General features: G+C 41.6%; 1 protein-coding gene across 2 annotated transcripts in view; it reads left to right on the top strand.

The window, feature by feature from the left end:
• Positions 1-16,649, top strand: part of SCFD2 (sec1 family domain containing 2) — a 615,832-nt gene that overhangs the window by 55,865 nt on the left and 543,318 nt on the right. For both annotated transcript variants that reach the window (XM_089669243.1, XM_089669242.1), the window contains exon 4: positions 13,710-13,885. In XM_089669243.1, coding sequence (XP_089525369.1) covers positions 13,710-13,885 — 176 coding nt within the window. The remainder of the gene's footprint in view (positions 1-13,709; positions 13,886-16,649) is intronic.

Raw genomic sequence — 16,649 nt, 5'->3', positions numbered from 1 at the left:
ACACAAATCGCATGTATTTGCACAGGAATGCGGTGCGGTTCCTGTGCGAATCACATGCGATATACCGCACCGCATATATGTGAGCCAAGGATGATATTTTTTTCACAATCCTTAGACCATTAAATCTAACAAAACTAATAAAAATGCTTTTTTTTGAGCAGTGTTAGTTTAAAAATAAATAGTGTTACTGAACATAAAAAGTGTGCATTTTATTCTGTAATTTGTCCTTTTTAAAATGACACTAAAATTATGATTCTGGTACAAAGCATTGAAAAGTTATTTACAAATAAAAATGTTTTTTTTCAATTTTGCACTTTTTTCTATGTGAAACATGTCAATTAATATTATTATATTATTATTATTATACAGGATTTATATAGCACCCACAGTTTGCTCAGCGCTTTACAATATAAAGGGAGACAATACAGCAACGATACAGTTCAATACAAGAGGGTTAGGAGGGCCCTGCTCCTTGGAGCTTACAATCTAAGAGGGAGGGGCTGGTGGTACAAAAGGTAATAACTGGTGGGGATTAACTGATAGGAGAAATATAAAATTCGGTTATTAGCTGGTGGCAGGACAGGCTTCCCTGAAGAGAGAGGTTTTTAGAGGTCTCCTAAAAGTGGGCAGAGTAGGCGATAGTCAGATTGGGGTAGAGAGTTCCAGAGGATGGGGGAGGCTCTGGAGATTCCTGGAGACGAGCATGGGAGGAGGAGACAAGGGAGCTCAAGAGTAGGAGGTCGTGGGAGGAGTGGAGAGGACAGTTTGGGTGATATTTGGAGACAAGATTGATGTAATTTGGGGCAAAGTTATAAATGGCTTCATATGTTATTGTTAATGTTTTGAATTTTATTTGTTGGGCAATGGGAAGCCAATGAAGGGATTGGCAGAGACGGATTGCAGATATGGAACGGTTGGTAAGGTGGATGAGTCTGGCAGCAGCATTCACGATAGTCTGAAGAGGGGATAACCTGCGATTAGGCGGGCCAATAAGGAGGGAGTTACAATAGTCAAGGCAAGAGATAACAAGGAAGTGAATAAGTTGCTTAGTGGTTCCAGAGGTTAAGAATGAGCGTATCTTGGAGATGTTGTGAAGGGGATGTCTACAAGATTTGGACAGTATTTGGATTTGGGGCTGAAAGGACAGATGGGAGTCCAGGATCAAACCCAGTACCCTGGCATGAGTGGAGGGACTGATGGTTGTAATATTGATCTTGATGGAGGGGAGGGGGCAGGGGCTGGAGGGAATAGTGTGAGCTCAGTTTTAGAAAGATTTCGTTTGAGGAAGTGGAGTGACATCCATGCTGATATGTCACTTAATAGGTTAGTAATATGCGAGGAGACTGAAGGGGCGAGGTGAGGAGTAGAAGGATAGATTTGTGTGTCATCAGCATAGAGAGGGTACTCAAAGCTATGGAAGCTTGTCAAGTGACCAAGGGAGGAGGTGTAGATGGAAAAGAGAAGGGGTCCAAGGACAGAACCTTGAGGTACCCCTACAGAAAGAGGAAGTAGAGAGGAGGAGGCAGCGTTATCGGTAACGCTGAAGAAGCGCTGCGATAGGTAGGAGGAGAACCAGGAGAGAGCAGAGTCTCGGAGGCCAAGAGAGTGGAGTTTTTGAGGAGGAGGGGATGGTCAACAGTATCAAAATCCGCAGAGAGGTCAAGTAGTAAGAGTATGGAGTAGTGGCCATTGGTTTTTGCAGTTAGTAAATGATTAGTGAGTATTAGTTTGGCAGTTTCAATGGAGTGTAGTGAGCGAAAGCCAGACTGTAAAGGGTCAAGAAGGTCATTGTCAGTGATGTAAGAGCTCAGGTGTTTGTAGACTAAGCATTCTAACAGTTTAGAGGTCAATGCTTGTTAAAGGTGTAAAAATATTAATGAACAAAGCAAACAAAAACAAAAAAAGTTTTAATTATTAATAGTTTATAAAAAAGAAATTAACAAAAAAAATCAGCAGGAAAATAATTAAATGGAGAAGGAGAATAAGGAGTTAATTAGGACGAATTAAAGTAAATTAAAGGTTAATAAGGGGTTAAACAGAAGAACATTTAATTAAAACAAAAAAGCACTTTTTTAACTTGACAGATTGCTTTTAACTGACTTCATCCCTTTGATCTGTAGATGAATAAACAGAAAGATACAAAAAGAAACGATGTTTCTTTTATTCTTTCTGTTTTAGGCTGTGCAATGTTGGTAAACATTGTAAGGTTGCTTTTTTCCCCACAGTTCCAATTGCCAGAACTTGTTTACATATCAGCTGTCAGCAGGAAACCCTCTGACAGCTGAATGAGTCATCAGTGGTTAAGAGCCCTGCAGCCTGCTCCTTAACCTTTTTTAAATTTACATTTCAGCTGCAAGTGGGGAATCCCTGCAGACAGCTGAAAGAACCAAGTCTGAAGGTATCAATTTCAGGTATTGGAGCATTTAAAAAAAAGTACTGATACTCATGCAAATGCTTAGTTTCGGCACTGATACCAATACTTGTATCAGTATCAGTGCAACCCTAATGTCAACTGAAGTAAGACAGCTCAGTTTAATATCTTTAAGGATAATTAAAAACAAACTATGGGAGGGAGGAAAAGTTTTTTTGTTTTGTTTTTTTAATCTATAATATTGAGAAAATGCCCAGATGTTATGCACAAATCTTGTCTGTATACCAGGGGTTGGCAACCAGTCGATTGCGGTCTACCTGACTGCAGGCAGGTGACAGGTCGACCGTAAACAAGAGAAAATGTCACCAGCCACCGGGGATCTCCAACATGGGTCCAAAAGTTTTAATGAATGATCACATAGTTACAGCAAGGTGACGTTTTGGAGTCTCGCAGGTCACATACCTGATGAAGGGGTCCTGCGAGAGTCCCAAACGTCGCCTTGCTGTAACTATGTGATCGTTCATTAAAACTTTTGGACTCATATTGGTGATCCTCGGTGTGCTGGTGACATTTTCCCTTGCTGATTCTGTTCGGTTCCAGCCGATGGTCGCTGCACCACCACACAGCCATTTTTAATGCAGGAACGTGTGCATTTGGATTGTACACTCACAGGTAGACTGTAAACAGGTCCCTCTCCTCCCTTTCCCCCAGCCTCCTCAGCTGCTGCTGTCATCCTCAGTGCACAGCGGAGAGCGGAAGACAGCAGGGCTCAGGAAGAGGGTGAAAGGAGGAGCTGGCCAAATGAACTTTTCATATTAACCTGCAGATGATTGATTGCTAGGTTGGTCCTAGCTGGGGATGGAGGGGGCCAGAGGTCACTGCTATGGGGGAAAGGGGGGGCAGAGGATACTACTGGGGGGTGATATGCAGAGGACACTGCTATGGGCAGGGCCACCCCCATAGCAGTGTCCTCTACCTCCCTTCATATCACCCGCCCCCCCCACAGTAGTGTCCTGCCCCCCTTTCCCCCATAGCACTGACCTTTGGCCCCCTTCTCCCCCCTCCAGTAGTGTCCTCTGCCCTCTTTCTCCCATACCAGTGACCTCCAGCCCCCCTTCTCCCTCACTAGCAATAAGAAAAAAAAAATCCTGAATGAATCGATTTCATTCAAGTAAATGCTTGCTTATAGCAAAGTAATTCTTTGCTATAAGCAAATTGTGTAAAAAAAAAACCAAAATATAGATCGCTTCCCCAAAGTAGTACAATGTTACTATGGTAACATTATACTACTTTGGTCATGGTGAAATATGAAAAAAAAAACCTTAAAAAAGAGAAATAATAAATGTAATGAAAAAAATTATAATTTTTTTTTCGTACTGTCACCAGTCAGTGTCCCTGATCACCACCATGCCAGTTATATGATGACACTGTACTGCACTGGTGACAGTATGTAAAAAAAACCTGAAATAGTGAAAATCATTTTTTTTTTAATTATTTCCAAAAACTTATGACAAAAAAATTACAACTTCAAAAAACTCGCCATGCCTGTTATGAAATATGTCGGACTGTCTACTTTGCAAAAAGGGGTCATTTGGGGGTATCTGTACTGTTCTGACATTCTTGGACCTCAAGAAATGAGATTGGCTGTTAGTACTTCAGGATTGATCAATTTTCAGATACATACCATAGTTTATGAACTCTATAACTTTCCTACAGACTAAATAATAAATAATAATTTGGGTTATTTTCACCAAATAAATGTAGTAGAATACATTTTGGCCTAAATTTATGAAGAATAATTATTTATTTGCAAACTTTTATAACAGAAACAAAGAAAAAAACTTGTTTTTTTTCAAAATGTTTTGTGTTTTTTTTTGTTAATTTAGCAAAAAATAAAAACCCCAGCGGTGATTAAATACCACCAAAAGAAAGCTCTAATTGTGTGAAGAAAATGATAAAATTTTAGTTTGGGTACAGTGTTGTATGACCGCGCAATTGTCATTCAGAGTGTGAGAGCGCTGAAACCTGAAAACTGGCCTGGGCAGGAAGGGAGTAAAAGTGCCCTGTATGGAAGTGGTTAAAAATCTGAATTCCCAGAAAGTGGCTGTGGATTGGGATTTGTCTTCCCCCCCAGCTACCCTGGTGCCCTAAGGCAGCTGCCTAAGTAGGCTTATGCTGCTTAGGGCACCAGGGTAGCGGGGGGCATAAAAATCCCGATCCCCAGCCACTTGCTGGGAATTCAGATTTTTAAAATACCTGCCTTCTGACTGTCCCCTTTATTGTCGTCCTGGAGCAGCTGAAAGCTAGCATCTCTTCTTCGCCCTCCCACCAGCGTGTACAGCTGCCGCAGGAGGAAAATCCAGGGGATCAGTTCTAGTAAACACCTCCCCTGCTGCCCTTCCCATTCTTGTTCCTCCTTTTTTCTGCTGCCTGGACCCTCCTCCAAGTGCTCCCCTTACAACAGGGCTCCTATAAAATTGTGAAAAATATTAAAAAATAAAAATCTAAAAATAAAAACTACTGACACCAACCTCTGCCCTACTGACACTGTCTACTGCTCTACTGACACAGTCCACTGCCCTACTGACTGACACTGTGCATTTTTAAGGTAGGCTGAGTTTGTATTTTTGACATTTGTTTTATTATATTTTTCTCCATTTTCCTTTCTATTTACTTAGGCCTTGCTAGTTTTTCTTGTTTTTTTTTAAATGGTGCTGCACCCTGGTGATCTTTGATCTCTTTCATGCTGTTTAGGTAGCTCTCCACCACTCAAAGGTTGCCTACCCCTTCTACATACAGTATGTGTGTGTCTGTAAATGTACACCCCCCAACTCTTTAGAGACTACATAGTTCAGATGTGCCAGCCATATTACAAATAACCTATAATCTCATTATATATATAGCAAGTGACCAAAACAGCTGGAATTACTTCCAGCCACTGTGGGATCTAGCATTATGCTTGTGATGAGTCTTTCCTCTAATCTCACACTGTCATCAGGCTAGTTTAATGGATTCAAGTGGGCAATGAAAAGTGGTACTTTGAGGGCTGCATTTTATGTCTTAATTGCATCTGAGGCTAAATATAAATTCTGTTCTTGTCTTTCAACAGAAAGCCCTCAAGAAAGCAAGCCATCTTAATGTGGGAATTTGCAGTGATGCGTGCATAGAAAATGTAAAATATGTTCTAGGAATTTTTTCCTCTTCCTTATCCCCCCTCCCCCAATCCCTTTTTGTTTCTGCCTTTTTCTGTATCATACACTGCATACTCCAAAAACTCCAAAACTTGTGCTCACCTTGTTTGCATCATTAGGTTTCCCTGATGCAGCAGCTCATATTTTTCTGCTTTTCATAGGTTTATCGGATTATTTTAAATCACCCTAAACATATATAAAGTTTTATTTTCAATAGAGAGAGGCAGGAAAACAAACTTTCCTTGGGATAGTGCAATTTATTTTACAGCTGTTTGAATGGTCAGCCCGTGATGATGTCTCAAACATGGCACATCGCTCTCTGCATTGATGGCATACTCCATGTACATTGCAGGGAGCACTGACATAATTGGCTCCTGCCAATGGGAATATCTACCTAACGGTGCAAGTTTAACAAATATTCACTGTAGCTATGGGTAAGTCTTGTTAAAGGGTTAAACTGTAGGTATAAGTGAAAAATCTGACTTTACTACTGCTTTCATTTCCATGGCTTCTGGGCGACCTGGGAACTTAGAGATTTCCTTGCAAATGCTTCCCAGAAATATGCAAAGCCAGTAAGTAACAGGGGCGGACTGACAACTCATGGGGCCCCCTGGCAATAGGGGATCATGGGGTCCCTGTGTCCTTGCCCAAACTCAAAAAAGCCTATGAAAAAGGTACCAGGGGCATCTCATGGGGCCCCCTATTGACCCCGGGCCCTCGGGCAGTGTCCGAGTTTCCAAATAGTCAGTCTGCCCCTGGTAAGTAATTCAGTCTACTAGTATCACCCAAAAATGAATGACCAGTTTTAGGTAGGCTGACCTTTTAAGGAGAAGGTGTTGGACTGAAACTATAATTCTTCATATTTTTTCTTAAGCAGCTAAGTTGCATACCAGCCACCCAGAAATAAAAGCCATGCTTTTTGGTAACAGCACAATTATCATGTTACATAAGGCTCAGAACTCAGATGTGGTATTTTACATTACACCTCAGCAGAATTTAAGACTTTTTACGTTACACCATATTTTTCTTTTTAGAGAAATTATGCTTACTTTGAACAAAATTGCTTTTTTTTTTGCTTTTTCTTATGTTTGTAAAAGAGATATTACAGAACTTAGATTTGAAAGCATTCTTGTACCACATGTTCATTTTTCTTTATGCTGGCTGCAGGGAGGGAATTAAAATAATTGAGCTAATCATTGTAATTGAGTGCCTTAATGCAGCTAATTACGTACTTACTGTGGACCTGAACTCATGGAGTGTTCTTATACGAAACATATAGAAATGTTAAACTGTGGTTGTAAAGGCTCAAGGTTTTTTACCTTCATGCATTCTATGCATGAAGATAGAAAACCTTCAGTGTGCAGTCCCCAGGTTAAGAACAAAATAGGTTCTGTAGGTTCATTCTTAACTTGAATTTGTGTGCAAGTTGGAACATTTTTTAAGTGTAACTCCAGCCAAAAAACTATTTTTACATTTTGGATAGCATAGGGAAGGGTTTAGTGGCCATGCAGTGATGTGGGATTGCTGACAGGTCTGTGGGACAGTATGTGGCAGCATGCGGTGAGCAGCAAGATGGATGCCTGGCTGTTTCCGGGACCAGAGTGACCTTACGCTCTGTCTGCTCTTAAAGCGGAGTTCCACCCAAAAGGGGTAGCTCCGCTTGTCTGCCTCCTCCCCCTCCACTGTTACATTTGGCACTTTTCGCCCTCCTCCTTCCCCCCGCAGTCCTCTGGACACTTCATAGGTTCGAGAAGACTGCCTGCCAATCAGGAGGTGCAACATGACTCGCACATGCGCGAGTTGGCCACCCTTTGCAGCTATAACAGCTTCAACTCTTCTTGGAAGGCTGTCCACAAGGTTTAGGAGTGTCTACGGGAATGTTTGACCATTCTTCCAGAAGTGCATTTGTGAGGTCAGGCACTGACTTCAGACAAAGAACCAGAAAACACAAATGCTCCTGCGCTTGGGAATGGATTCAATGCAGGTTACAACCACATTAAGAATGTCCTGGAACATGCACACCTTGCTGCCCTCAAATAGACCGGGGGAATACAAATATACTGAATGAGAAAAGAACAAACAGAGGGCGCACAGGCCTAGTGCACTACCATAAAAATTGTTTAATAAGAAATAAAGTAGGTGTTGTACTCACAAACGACAAAGGCACATCATAAAAGAACAGCTGGGTCAACACCACGCTGAGTAACAGTCCGCAATAGGGAGTGTAGACATCCAATAGGCTGACACGTTTCGAGGACTTGCCTCTTTCTCAGAGCCAGTGACTGTATATTGATGCTGCTGGTGTAAAATAAGTGTCTGCACCTGTCACAGACACTTGTTATAAGTGTGGACTATGCCTGCCTTCTCTGCCCCCCTGTGTTTCTTTCATAGAAGCTATAATATCAGTTCCCACAATGAAAAGCGACCTATGAATGAAGGAAAAGTGAACAAATGAAAGGTCCACCTCTATTCATAGACAGCTTTTCATTATGTGAACGGCGTCTATGAAGGGAAGAGGGGGGCAGAAAGAGCAGGCATAGTGTGCACTTTCTACAAGTACCTGTAAAGGGCACAGCTGCTCATATTAACCCCCTCACCTCTAGAAGATCACAGCTGCGGGGTTGTTTGGGCACACAGAGCTGAAGATTTAGACCAGATACAGCAGCCACCGCAGGACACTTTTTGTTCATTGTAAGTACGGTCCCTGATGCTTAAAAAAAATTATATGTAATATATTCACAAAATTTCAGCTTTAACAATAATAAAATTACACTGCACTCAGTGTGTATAAAGTTCCAGCAATTTTTTTGCAGGCAGCGCCCTCTAGGCTTTCTATCTGCCTAGCTAGATACATTTTACAAGTGACATGTTTGCTTATGTTTCATAAAGGAAATGAAAAGCATATGCTGAAATGCCTAAGGATTTCATTCATTTTTTTTTCATGGGTCTAAAGGCTGCTGCCTTGTAACTTATCAGTTACCTTCTATCCCAACTTATTGTCCTAGGCCTTGTTTATCCATATAGTTTTTTTCATTATAATTATAAGACAGCCTTGCAAATTATTTCTGTCAACCATTAAAGGCTGAACCACACTGTGTATTTCCCAGGGTGTTTTTTTTTTTTGTTTGTAAGTGGCATAAAACATTGAGCCCACTGGTTAGACCCCCCCTTCACTCTGTGCCCTATGGTTTATTAACCCACCAGCTCGGAGTTCCTCTTACTGAGGTCTGAGTGTTTTGGCTGAATGCAGCCTCAGACCAGTGTGTTATTTCAGGTGTTGATTCATGTTTGCTTTAAAGATTTTTTTTTTTTTGCACTATAATTTGACTGATTAATGTTGAACGCTTTTGAAGAATGTTATTTGTTAGACCACAATTTGCTTTAAAATATGTGTTTTGTTTTTTAGCAATTTTCTCCTTCCAAAAACATTTTATACCAATTTGTCTCAGAGACAAGAGAAATGCATAGTTATTTGTGGTCGATATAATTTAAAGACATGGCTTTTGCAAATTAGTAATGTCGGCCCAGTAGATTCCTGTTTATCTTCTTTCTTCACTAAAACAATAAATGAAATCAGCAGAATTTCCATTGCTATTCAAGTAGTCTTTTAGGAATGTGTGTACTTTTTTATTTTGTTGTTTCTATTTGAGACTCATAACAAGGTTTCCCCTACTCCCTAGAACTATCATGGTGACTCTGATACTGCTAGATATTATGGAGTATTTACTGTTAAAATCCCAGCCCATTGCTGTTGTTTAACGCCTTGGCGCCGACGCCTCCCAGCCCTTCAAGGGGTTTCTCATGCCTGAAGGCAGGGCTGTGTTTAGGGTCATGTGATTGCCATGATTGACTGTCACAGCGATCACATGATTGGAAGCTTTCCGTGAGGTACTGGTAATTGTGCCTGGAGCACGCAGAGCGAGTGCTTTCGGAACACGTTTGTTTACATTGGGTACGCAAATATGTGGCCCCTCGGCGTCAAGGCCCAGTCGCCAAGAGGCCACATATTTGCATACCGCCGGTGTGAAGGAGTTAAGGTATACATTTAACTTTGACAATGTAGGGATGTGGTGCTTTGGTGTAAGGGAATTCCAGTAAGGCGATTGGTAAATAGATGTGCACATGTTCATAGCATTAGCTCAATGAACTGAGCATAGGTACACATACGTGCAGGAGCGTGTCCACAGTTTCTGGTGCCAGACTGGCTTTTTAAGGGATGCTCTTGCTCATTGCCAGTACTGACTAGTCTTCAGCTTTTCCTGTGTCCTGAGTGTATCCTGTATCTGATTTCCGTTGATGACCTGGCTTATTACAAACCTGATTCTGGATTTTGCTTGTACCTTTGCCAACCTGTTCCTGAACTTGGCTTCGTTCCTGACCATGCTTCTGTACCTCGTTGCCTGCCTGCTACTGACCTTGGCTATCTCTGTGACCTCGCTTTTGTCTCTGACTTGGCTTCATAATACATTTGAGTGTCTGGTGCGGCTGTCCTTCCTAACTGATCCAGTCTTCGCAGCGTGTTCCTGCCTAAAGCCTGCTGAAAGCTTCGACAAGACACTCTTCCAGAACCTACAGTACATGTGGAGTGCCCCTTTAGCCTTGGCTGGTCCAGCATACATAATTTCTGTTCTTGGCCTGATGTCCTGCCTGACTTCTCAAGCCTGCATTACTTGCTGCAAGTTCTGCTATCAACCCCTGCCAGCACTTGAGTTCCTCCTTTTGCTTGGCACGATCTGTTCCACCTTCAGTGGGTCCTGGGCTGGACATACAAGAGAGACCAACCTTGTCAATCCAGTCTCCTACCAGGCACGTGACACTTTGTCAGCCCCTATAATATCTGAGGCTTTTAACATTTACATTTTCTTCCTCTTTATTACTCATACAATAGTAAGCAATAGTAACTCATAGAAACACTATGAGAGAGTCATTGTATTTAAAGCCCAAATGAATCCTAATCTAATGAATATACCTCTTGTTTACCTTTTTATTTTCTAAGTGTTACAGCAAAGGTATAGATTTCTCTTGTTCAGTCTGCAGGCTGAAAGTGAGAAATCTAGTAGATACCCTTATCCACACTCCACCTTCATCTGGTGGGGACATTGAATTTGCTCTGCCAGCTATTGTATTCTGACAGCTTGCACCAGCGGCTGTCCGAATACGTGACAAGTAACTGGATCTGACTGGATAGTGTCACTCTTCGGCCAACATTTTTCCACCCAGCTGCTTCTGTTTTTCATTTGAAGTCAGGTGAAACAGGTGTTGCCATGAAGCCATGTATGGTGGGCTACATGGGACCAAGACCAGAGTGATTAGAGCAGTGTTCAGGTGAATGTGTTATACCATGATAGAACCAGGTGTGTGAGATCCACAGTCCAAATCTTCTAAGGTTGTTTCACTCATCTAAATCCCAAAGTGCATATAGCACTGAGTACCATGATTTAGGTGTAGCAAAGGCTGAAATCCAGAGGCTGACAATGTGCTTCCTCCTATTTCCATCAATGCTATATAAAGGAAAAATACATTTTGATGGATGGCTCTTGTCTCCCTTTCCCTGCACTTTCTTGAGACAAGTGCATTCACAGAAATTCAAGTGTGCCATCACAGGAACACAGTCAGTGGAAAGGGCTATCTTGGTAAAGGACAACCCAGGTGCGCTCACATCAGAGCTCTGTCTTTGCTGCTCACACTTGCTTGCTATGTGTACATAGGTTAAAAGAACAAGGCTTCTCATCCTAATACACTACACAGACCATTGCTGATAAAGATAATGTGTTTTTTTTTTATAGAAAATGAATGTGCTTTTCAGAACAAATAATACAAGGTAATTCTACCTATAATTCATTTTTAAATGTATCATGAAATTTTTGTTTTAATCCTTGCTGATATAAGAAAAAATAAAGGTAGAGATATGTAATTCTGTATATACAGTAATAAATTAAGAGGGCTCAGTTAAGCTTAAAGTGGTTGTAAACTTCAGACAAGAAATTTGAACAAAGCATATCCTTCTATAGTGTGTGCTTGTCTCAATCCAGAGCACTGAGTGTCATTTCTGGCTGCTGCCTTGTTCCTCTGCTATAAGCATGAGTCACTTCTGATGAGTTTTCTAGACACCAAGAGACAAATGGTGACAGGGTAGGGCACAGCCTGTGATTGACAGCCTCAGCTCTGTTCCTTTGTGCTGTGCGAAGGAGAGTGTTAATGGATGTTGGGGAAAGACAACGGTAGATAAACAGGTACAACTTATGTAGGAGGATTTGTTTCTTCTCTGTGTATCATCTGAGGCAAGTCACTTCACTGGGTAGATGTCAGGGTTTGCAACCACTTTAATAGGAAGGAGGTCATAAGGTGGGCATTTGTTCTAGAAAAGTGACAGTGACAGACCTGCTTATTAAGCATGCATAAATATTAATGGATATTATGAAAAATGGATTGTTAGTCTCTTGTATGAATGTAGGTTACCCAGGAAATTCTTAAAGACCCAAAACATTACTTTCCTAAGTCGTCCTCCAGGATGGACACAAGAGAAATAGATTCCCCCTCCTACAGGATACAAAAGTACATAAAGGTTAAAAACTCCCTACCATTTGATGCCACTCAGTTCTTGTGTTTCATTTTATCGTTTTTTTCTCCTTTTCTTTTTTTAATTCTCCTTTTCTTTTTTGCTTTGTTGAAGCACCTTTGGCAGCAATTACAGCTTCAAGTCTTTTTGGGTATGACTCGACAAGCTTTGCACACCTGGATTCGGTGATTTTCTGCCATTCTTTGCAAATCCTCTCAAGCTCAGTCAGCTTGCATGAGGACCATCAGTGGACAGCTATTTTCAAGTCTCTCCAGAGATGTTCAATAGGGTTCAAGTCAGTGCTCTGGTAGGGCCACAGAGTTGTCCCTAAGCCTTACCTGTGGTGTCTTGGCTGTGTGCTTAGGATCGTTGTCATGTTGGAAGGTGAACCTTCGGCCCAATCTGAGGTCCTGAGTGCTGTGGAATAGGTTTTAATTGAGGATATCTCTGTACTTTGCTTCATTCAGCTCTCCCTCGAACCTTTGTCCAGTCTCCCAGTCCCTGCTGCTGAAAAACATCCCCACTGCGTAGGCTGCCACCACCATGATTCACTGTGGGGATGGTATTGGACAGGTGATGAGCAACACCCGGCTTTCTCCAGACATATCCTTTAGAATTGAGGCCTAACAGTTCAATCTTGGTTTTATCAGACCAGAGAATCTTGTTCCTCACAGTCTGAGAGTCTTTCAGGTGCTTTTTTTTTTTGCAAACTCCAAGCGGGCCTTCATGTGTTTTGCACTGAGGAGAGGCTTCTGTCTAGCCACTCTGCTACAAAGCCCAAATCAGTGGAGGGCTGCAGTGGTGGTTGTCCTTCTGGAACTTTGTTCCATCTCCACACAGGATCTCTGGAACTTAGTCACAAGTCACCATGGGGTTCTTGGTCACCTCTGTTACTAAGGCCCTTCTCCCCTGATTGCTGTTTGGTTGGGCAACCAGCTCTTGGAAGAGTCCTGGCTGTGCAAAACGTCTTCCATTTGAGAATTATAGAGGCCACTTTGCCCTTGGGAGACTTCAGTGCTGCAGAATGTTTTTGCAGCCTTCCCCAAATCTATGCTGTGCAGTAATCCTGTCTCTGAGCTCTGCAGGCAGTTCCTTTTGGCCTCTTGGCTTTTGCTCTGACACGGTATACATTGTCAGCTGTGAGGCCTTTTATAGAGAAGTGTGTGCCTTTCCAAATCATGTCCAGTCAATTTAATTTACTACAGGTGGACTCCAATCAAGGTGTAGAATTATCTCAGCAACGATCAAGAGAAATGGGAGGCACCTGAGCTAAATTTCTAGTGTTGTTGCAAAGGGTCAGAATACTTATGCCAATGTGATAGTTCAGTTTTTCCTTTTTCATACATTTGCAAACATTTTTAAAATTATATTTTGTTTTGTCATTATGGGGTACTGAGTGTAGATTGACGGGAAAAAAAAAAAGAATTTAAACAACTATAGTATCGAGCTGCAACATAACAAAATTGAAAAAATGAAGGGGGTCTGAATACTTTTTGAATGCACTGTAAGCCCCTTTTTTTACATTAATTTTCTATGCAACATATTTTTTTAGTCTTTAATAGTAAGGGTTAATGTTTATCATTTGCAGGAAGAGTCACACCTGAGCAGCTTCGATCATATATCATGCTGTTTAAAGAAAAGCAAGAAGCTCTAGAAAACCACTGCGGCCTACTCCAGTTAGCCTGCGCCACAGTCCAGACACTAAAAAATCCACAGTGTGCCAAGTGGGACAATTTCCTTGCATTTGAAAGAGCCATCTTACAGGTAAGGACTTTGTGTTTCAAACATAATGCAATTAAGGCTGAAGTTTTAATCTGATTTTATTTAGCTTTACTTGGTTCCTTCTCCCCCTACATTAATATGACATTTGTTCTTTAAATATTTATTTTAGAGCCAGTAACATCTTTGTGCTTCCATATGCAATGCAGGCAGATCAAGGCTGGTGTGAGGGGTCACTATGGTGCTGTACAGAGCTTTCAGTAAAAAAAAAAGGCAGTTAAGATTAACCCAACAAAGCAGCTGAAAGAAAGGGGCTGTACAAATGCCACAGCAAAACTATTTTGCCTGTCACTGAACGAGACCCATTCAAGTGATCCATTCCAGCGCTGCAGGATTACGGGATTAAAACAGGTGGTGTGGAGGTGATGTATCACTTCCCAGCTAGCTGCCAAATGCCTTCTGAAAAGAATTCTACTATGGATCACTTTTTAGAGGGGTAGCATGGGCTGTCACAAGTGTAATCTAATCATTGCTGCACTCAGAATGTCAGCATCTGTGCTGATCCATTGATCTACTGATCTTTGGTACAGCTACATGTTTATGCAGCAAACAATTAAACCTTGATTGTGTCATTTTACAGTCCTCCAATCCCTCAACTTAACTCAAACTCTAGAGAAGACAAAGATCTTTTTGAGTTCCCCTCAATGCATTGGGTGTTGATTACTTCTTGTAAGCAAATATCGATGTTAAAAGCTTTTAGACTCTTTGACCTTCCGTTTGGTGCTGTCATTGGACTTCTTTATCTTTGATGGGCACATCAACTAGGACGAGCCAGTATAGAGCTCTTAATGTAGAAGTTTTAAAGAGTTTACCTATGCCAATGGGCAGTTAAGTCAGAATCCACCCAGAACTGAAATTACCATTTTGGGTGTTTTAATTCAACAAAATGTCTGACCAGTTTATTGTTCTATGTGACCTCTTGGAATATTTGTGCCACGAAGTATTGCTTCACAATGTTTTAACTTTAGAATTTCTAGACACTGATGCTTGTTATAAAATAATATGTTGTGATGTTGTTTTGTAACCAGAGCAAACCACAAATTAGACTGTTAGCAAACAAATATTTAACATTTTACACCATGACCGGTTTGTGTTACCACAGTCTATGGTCTGGAAGGTTGCGTAATATATGTTTGTTATTTTTTAGTTTCACAGGCAATAAATGGATGGCAGTTTTTGTCCTAGAGCATCTCTTCTGTGTACACTATGTTAATTGTTGTAGAGATAGGCTTGATTAAATTTGGCATATTCATACAGATGCTTTTTTATATGGCGCACACTTTATTATTAGAGCAGCATGGTGTAAAGTGTTACTAAACCCACAACAGTAAAATCAGTCTGTATATGCAGTAAAGCATGCTTGCTATATTCACTGTGGAACCTAAGGGGTTAATCCTCCGCACTGTGTAAAAAGGATGTTTGATCCTGTCTGCTCTGTTCCTCCCCTTCTTCCACAGTCCCTAGTCCATCTGCTGATAAACAGAGCCTTGGGGCAAGCTGCACACACTCTGTTTGGTGTGTATTGCTAGGGAGTTTTTTTTACTTGGGAGAATGCATGTGATCACCACAGGGTCTTGTAGCCTCGTAGGACAATCAGGGCAGAATGAAATCTCCTCCTACAAGCTTTATCCAGTGCTCTGCTGGAAACTGATAGAAGTCACAAGACTGCTATATACTGCTGATAAGAAAAGGTATTTAGCATTTTATATTTATAAAATAATTGCTTTTCCATGTTCTGTGTACTGTGGGAGACTAGATATGGCAAATGCAAGGTCATGAGTTTAGAAGCACTTGTAAGTAAGCACATTTGCCTTGCAGATTTGGGAGTCTCAGTTTTAGTTGCAACAAAGGACACAATTTGCATGGCATGTAGAGACACTATATTGCCAAGTATTGGTTCACCCCTTCAAGTCATTGGATTCAGGTGTTCCAATTACCTCCATGGCCACAGGTGTATAAAATCAAGCACCTAGGCATGCAGACTGCTTCTACAAATATCTGTGGAAGAATGGTTCACTCTCAGGAGCTCAGTGAATTCAAGTGTGGTACGGCGATAGGTTGCCACCTGTGCAATAAATCCATCCATGAAATTTCCTTGCTACTAAATATTCCACGGTCACCTGTTAGTGGTATTATAACAAAGTGGAAGCAACCTCAAACATTAGCAACTCAGCCACCAAGTGGTTGGCCACATAAAATGACAGATCGGGGTCAGCGTATGCTGAAGCGCACAGACTGCAGAAGTCACCAACTGTCTGCAGAGTCAATAGCTAAAGAGCTCCAAACTTCATGTGGCTTTCAGATTAGCACAACAGTGCATAGAGAGCTTCATGGAATGGGTTTCCATGGCCGAGCAGCTGCATCCAAGCCTTACATCACCAAATGCAATGCAAAGCATCGGATGCAGTGATGTACAGCACAGCACCACTGGACTCTAGAACAGCGGAGATGTGTTCTCTGGAGTGATGAATCACGCTTCTCTGTCTGGCAATCTGATAGATACGTCTGGGTTTGGCGGTTACCAGGAGAACGGTACTTGGTTGACAGCATTGTCCCATGTGTACAGATTGGTGGGATTGTGCCGTGAGGTTGTTTTTCAGGGGTTGGGCTTGGCCCCTTAGTTCCAGTGAAGGGAACTCTTGAGGCGTCAGCATACCAAGACATTTTTGACAATCTCCTGCTGCCAACTTTGTGGGAACAGTTTGGGGATGGCCCCTTCCTGTTCCAACATGACTGCGCACCAGTGTAC

Source organism: Staurois parvus, unplaced genomic scaffold (genome assembly GCF_062004578.1).
Source record: "Staurois parvus isolate SC_StPar_1 unplaced genomic scaffold, SC_StPar_1.0 ptg000071l, whole genome shotgun sequence".
Taxonomy (NCBI): Eukaryota; Metazoa; Chordata; class Amphibia; order Anura; family Ranidae; genus Staurois; species Staurois parvus.
The sequence above is the reverse complement of the archived record's forward strand: the minus strand, read 5'-3'. Positions and strand labels throughout refer to the sequence as shown.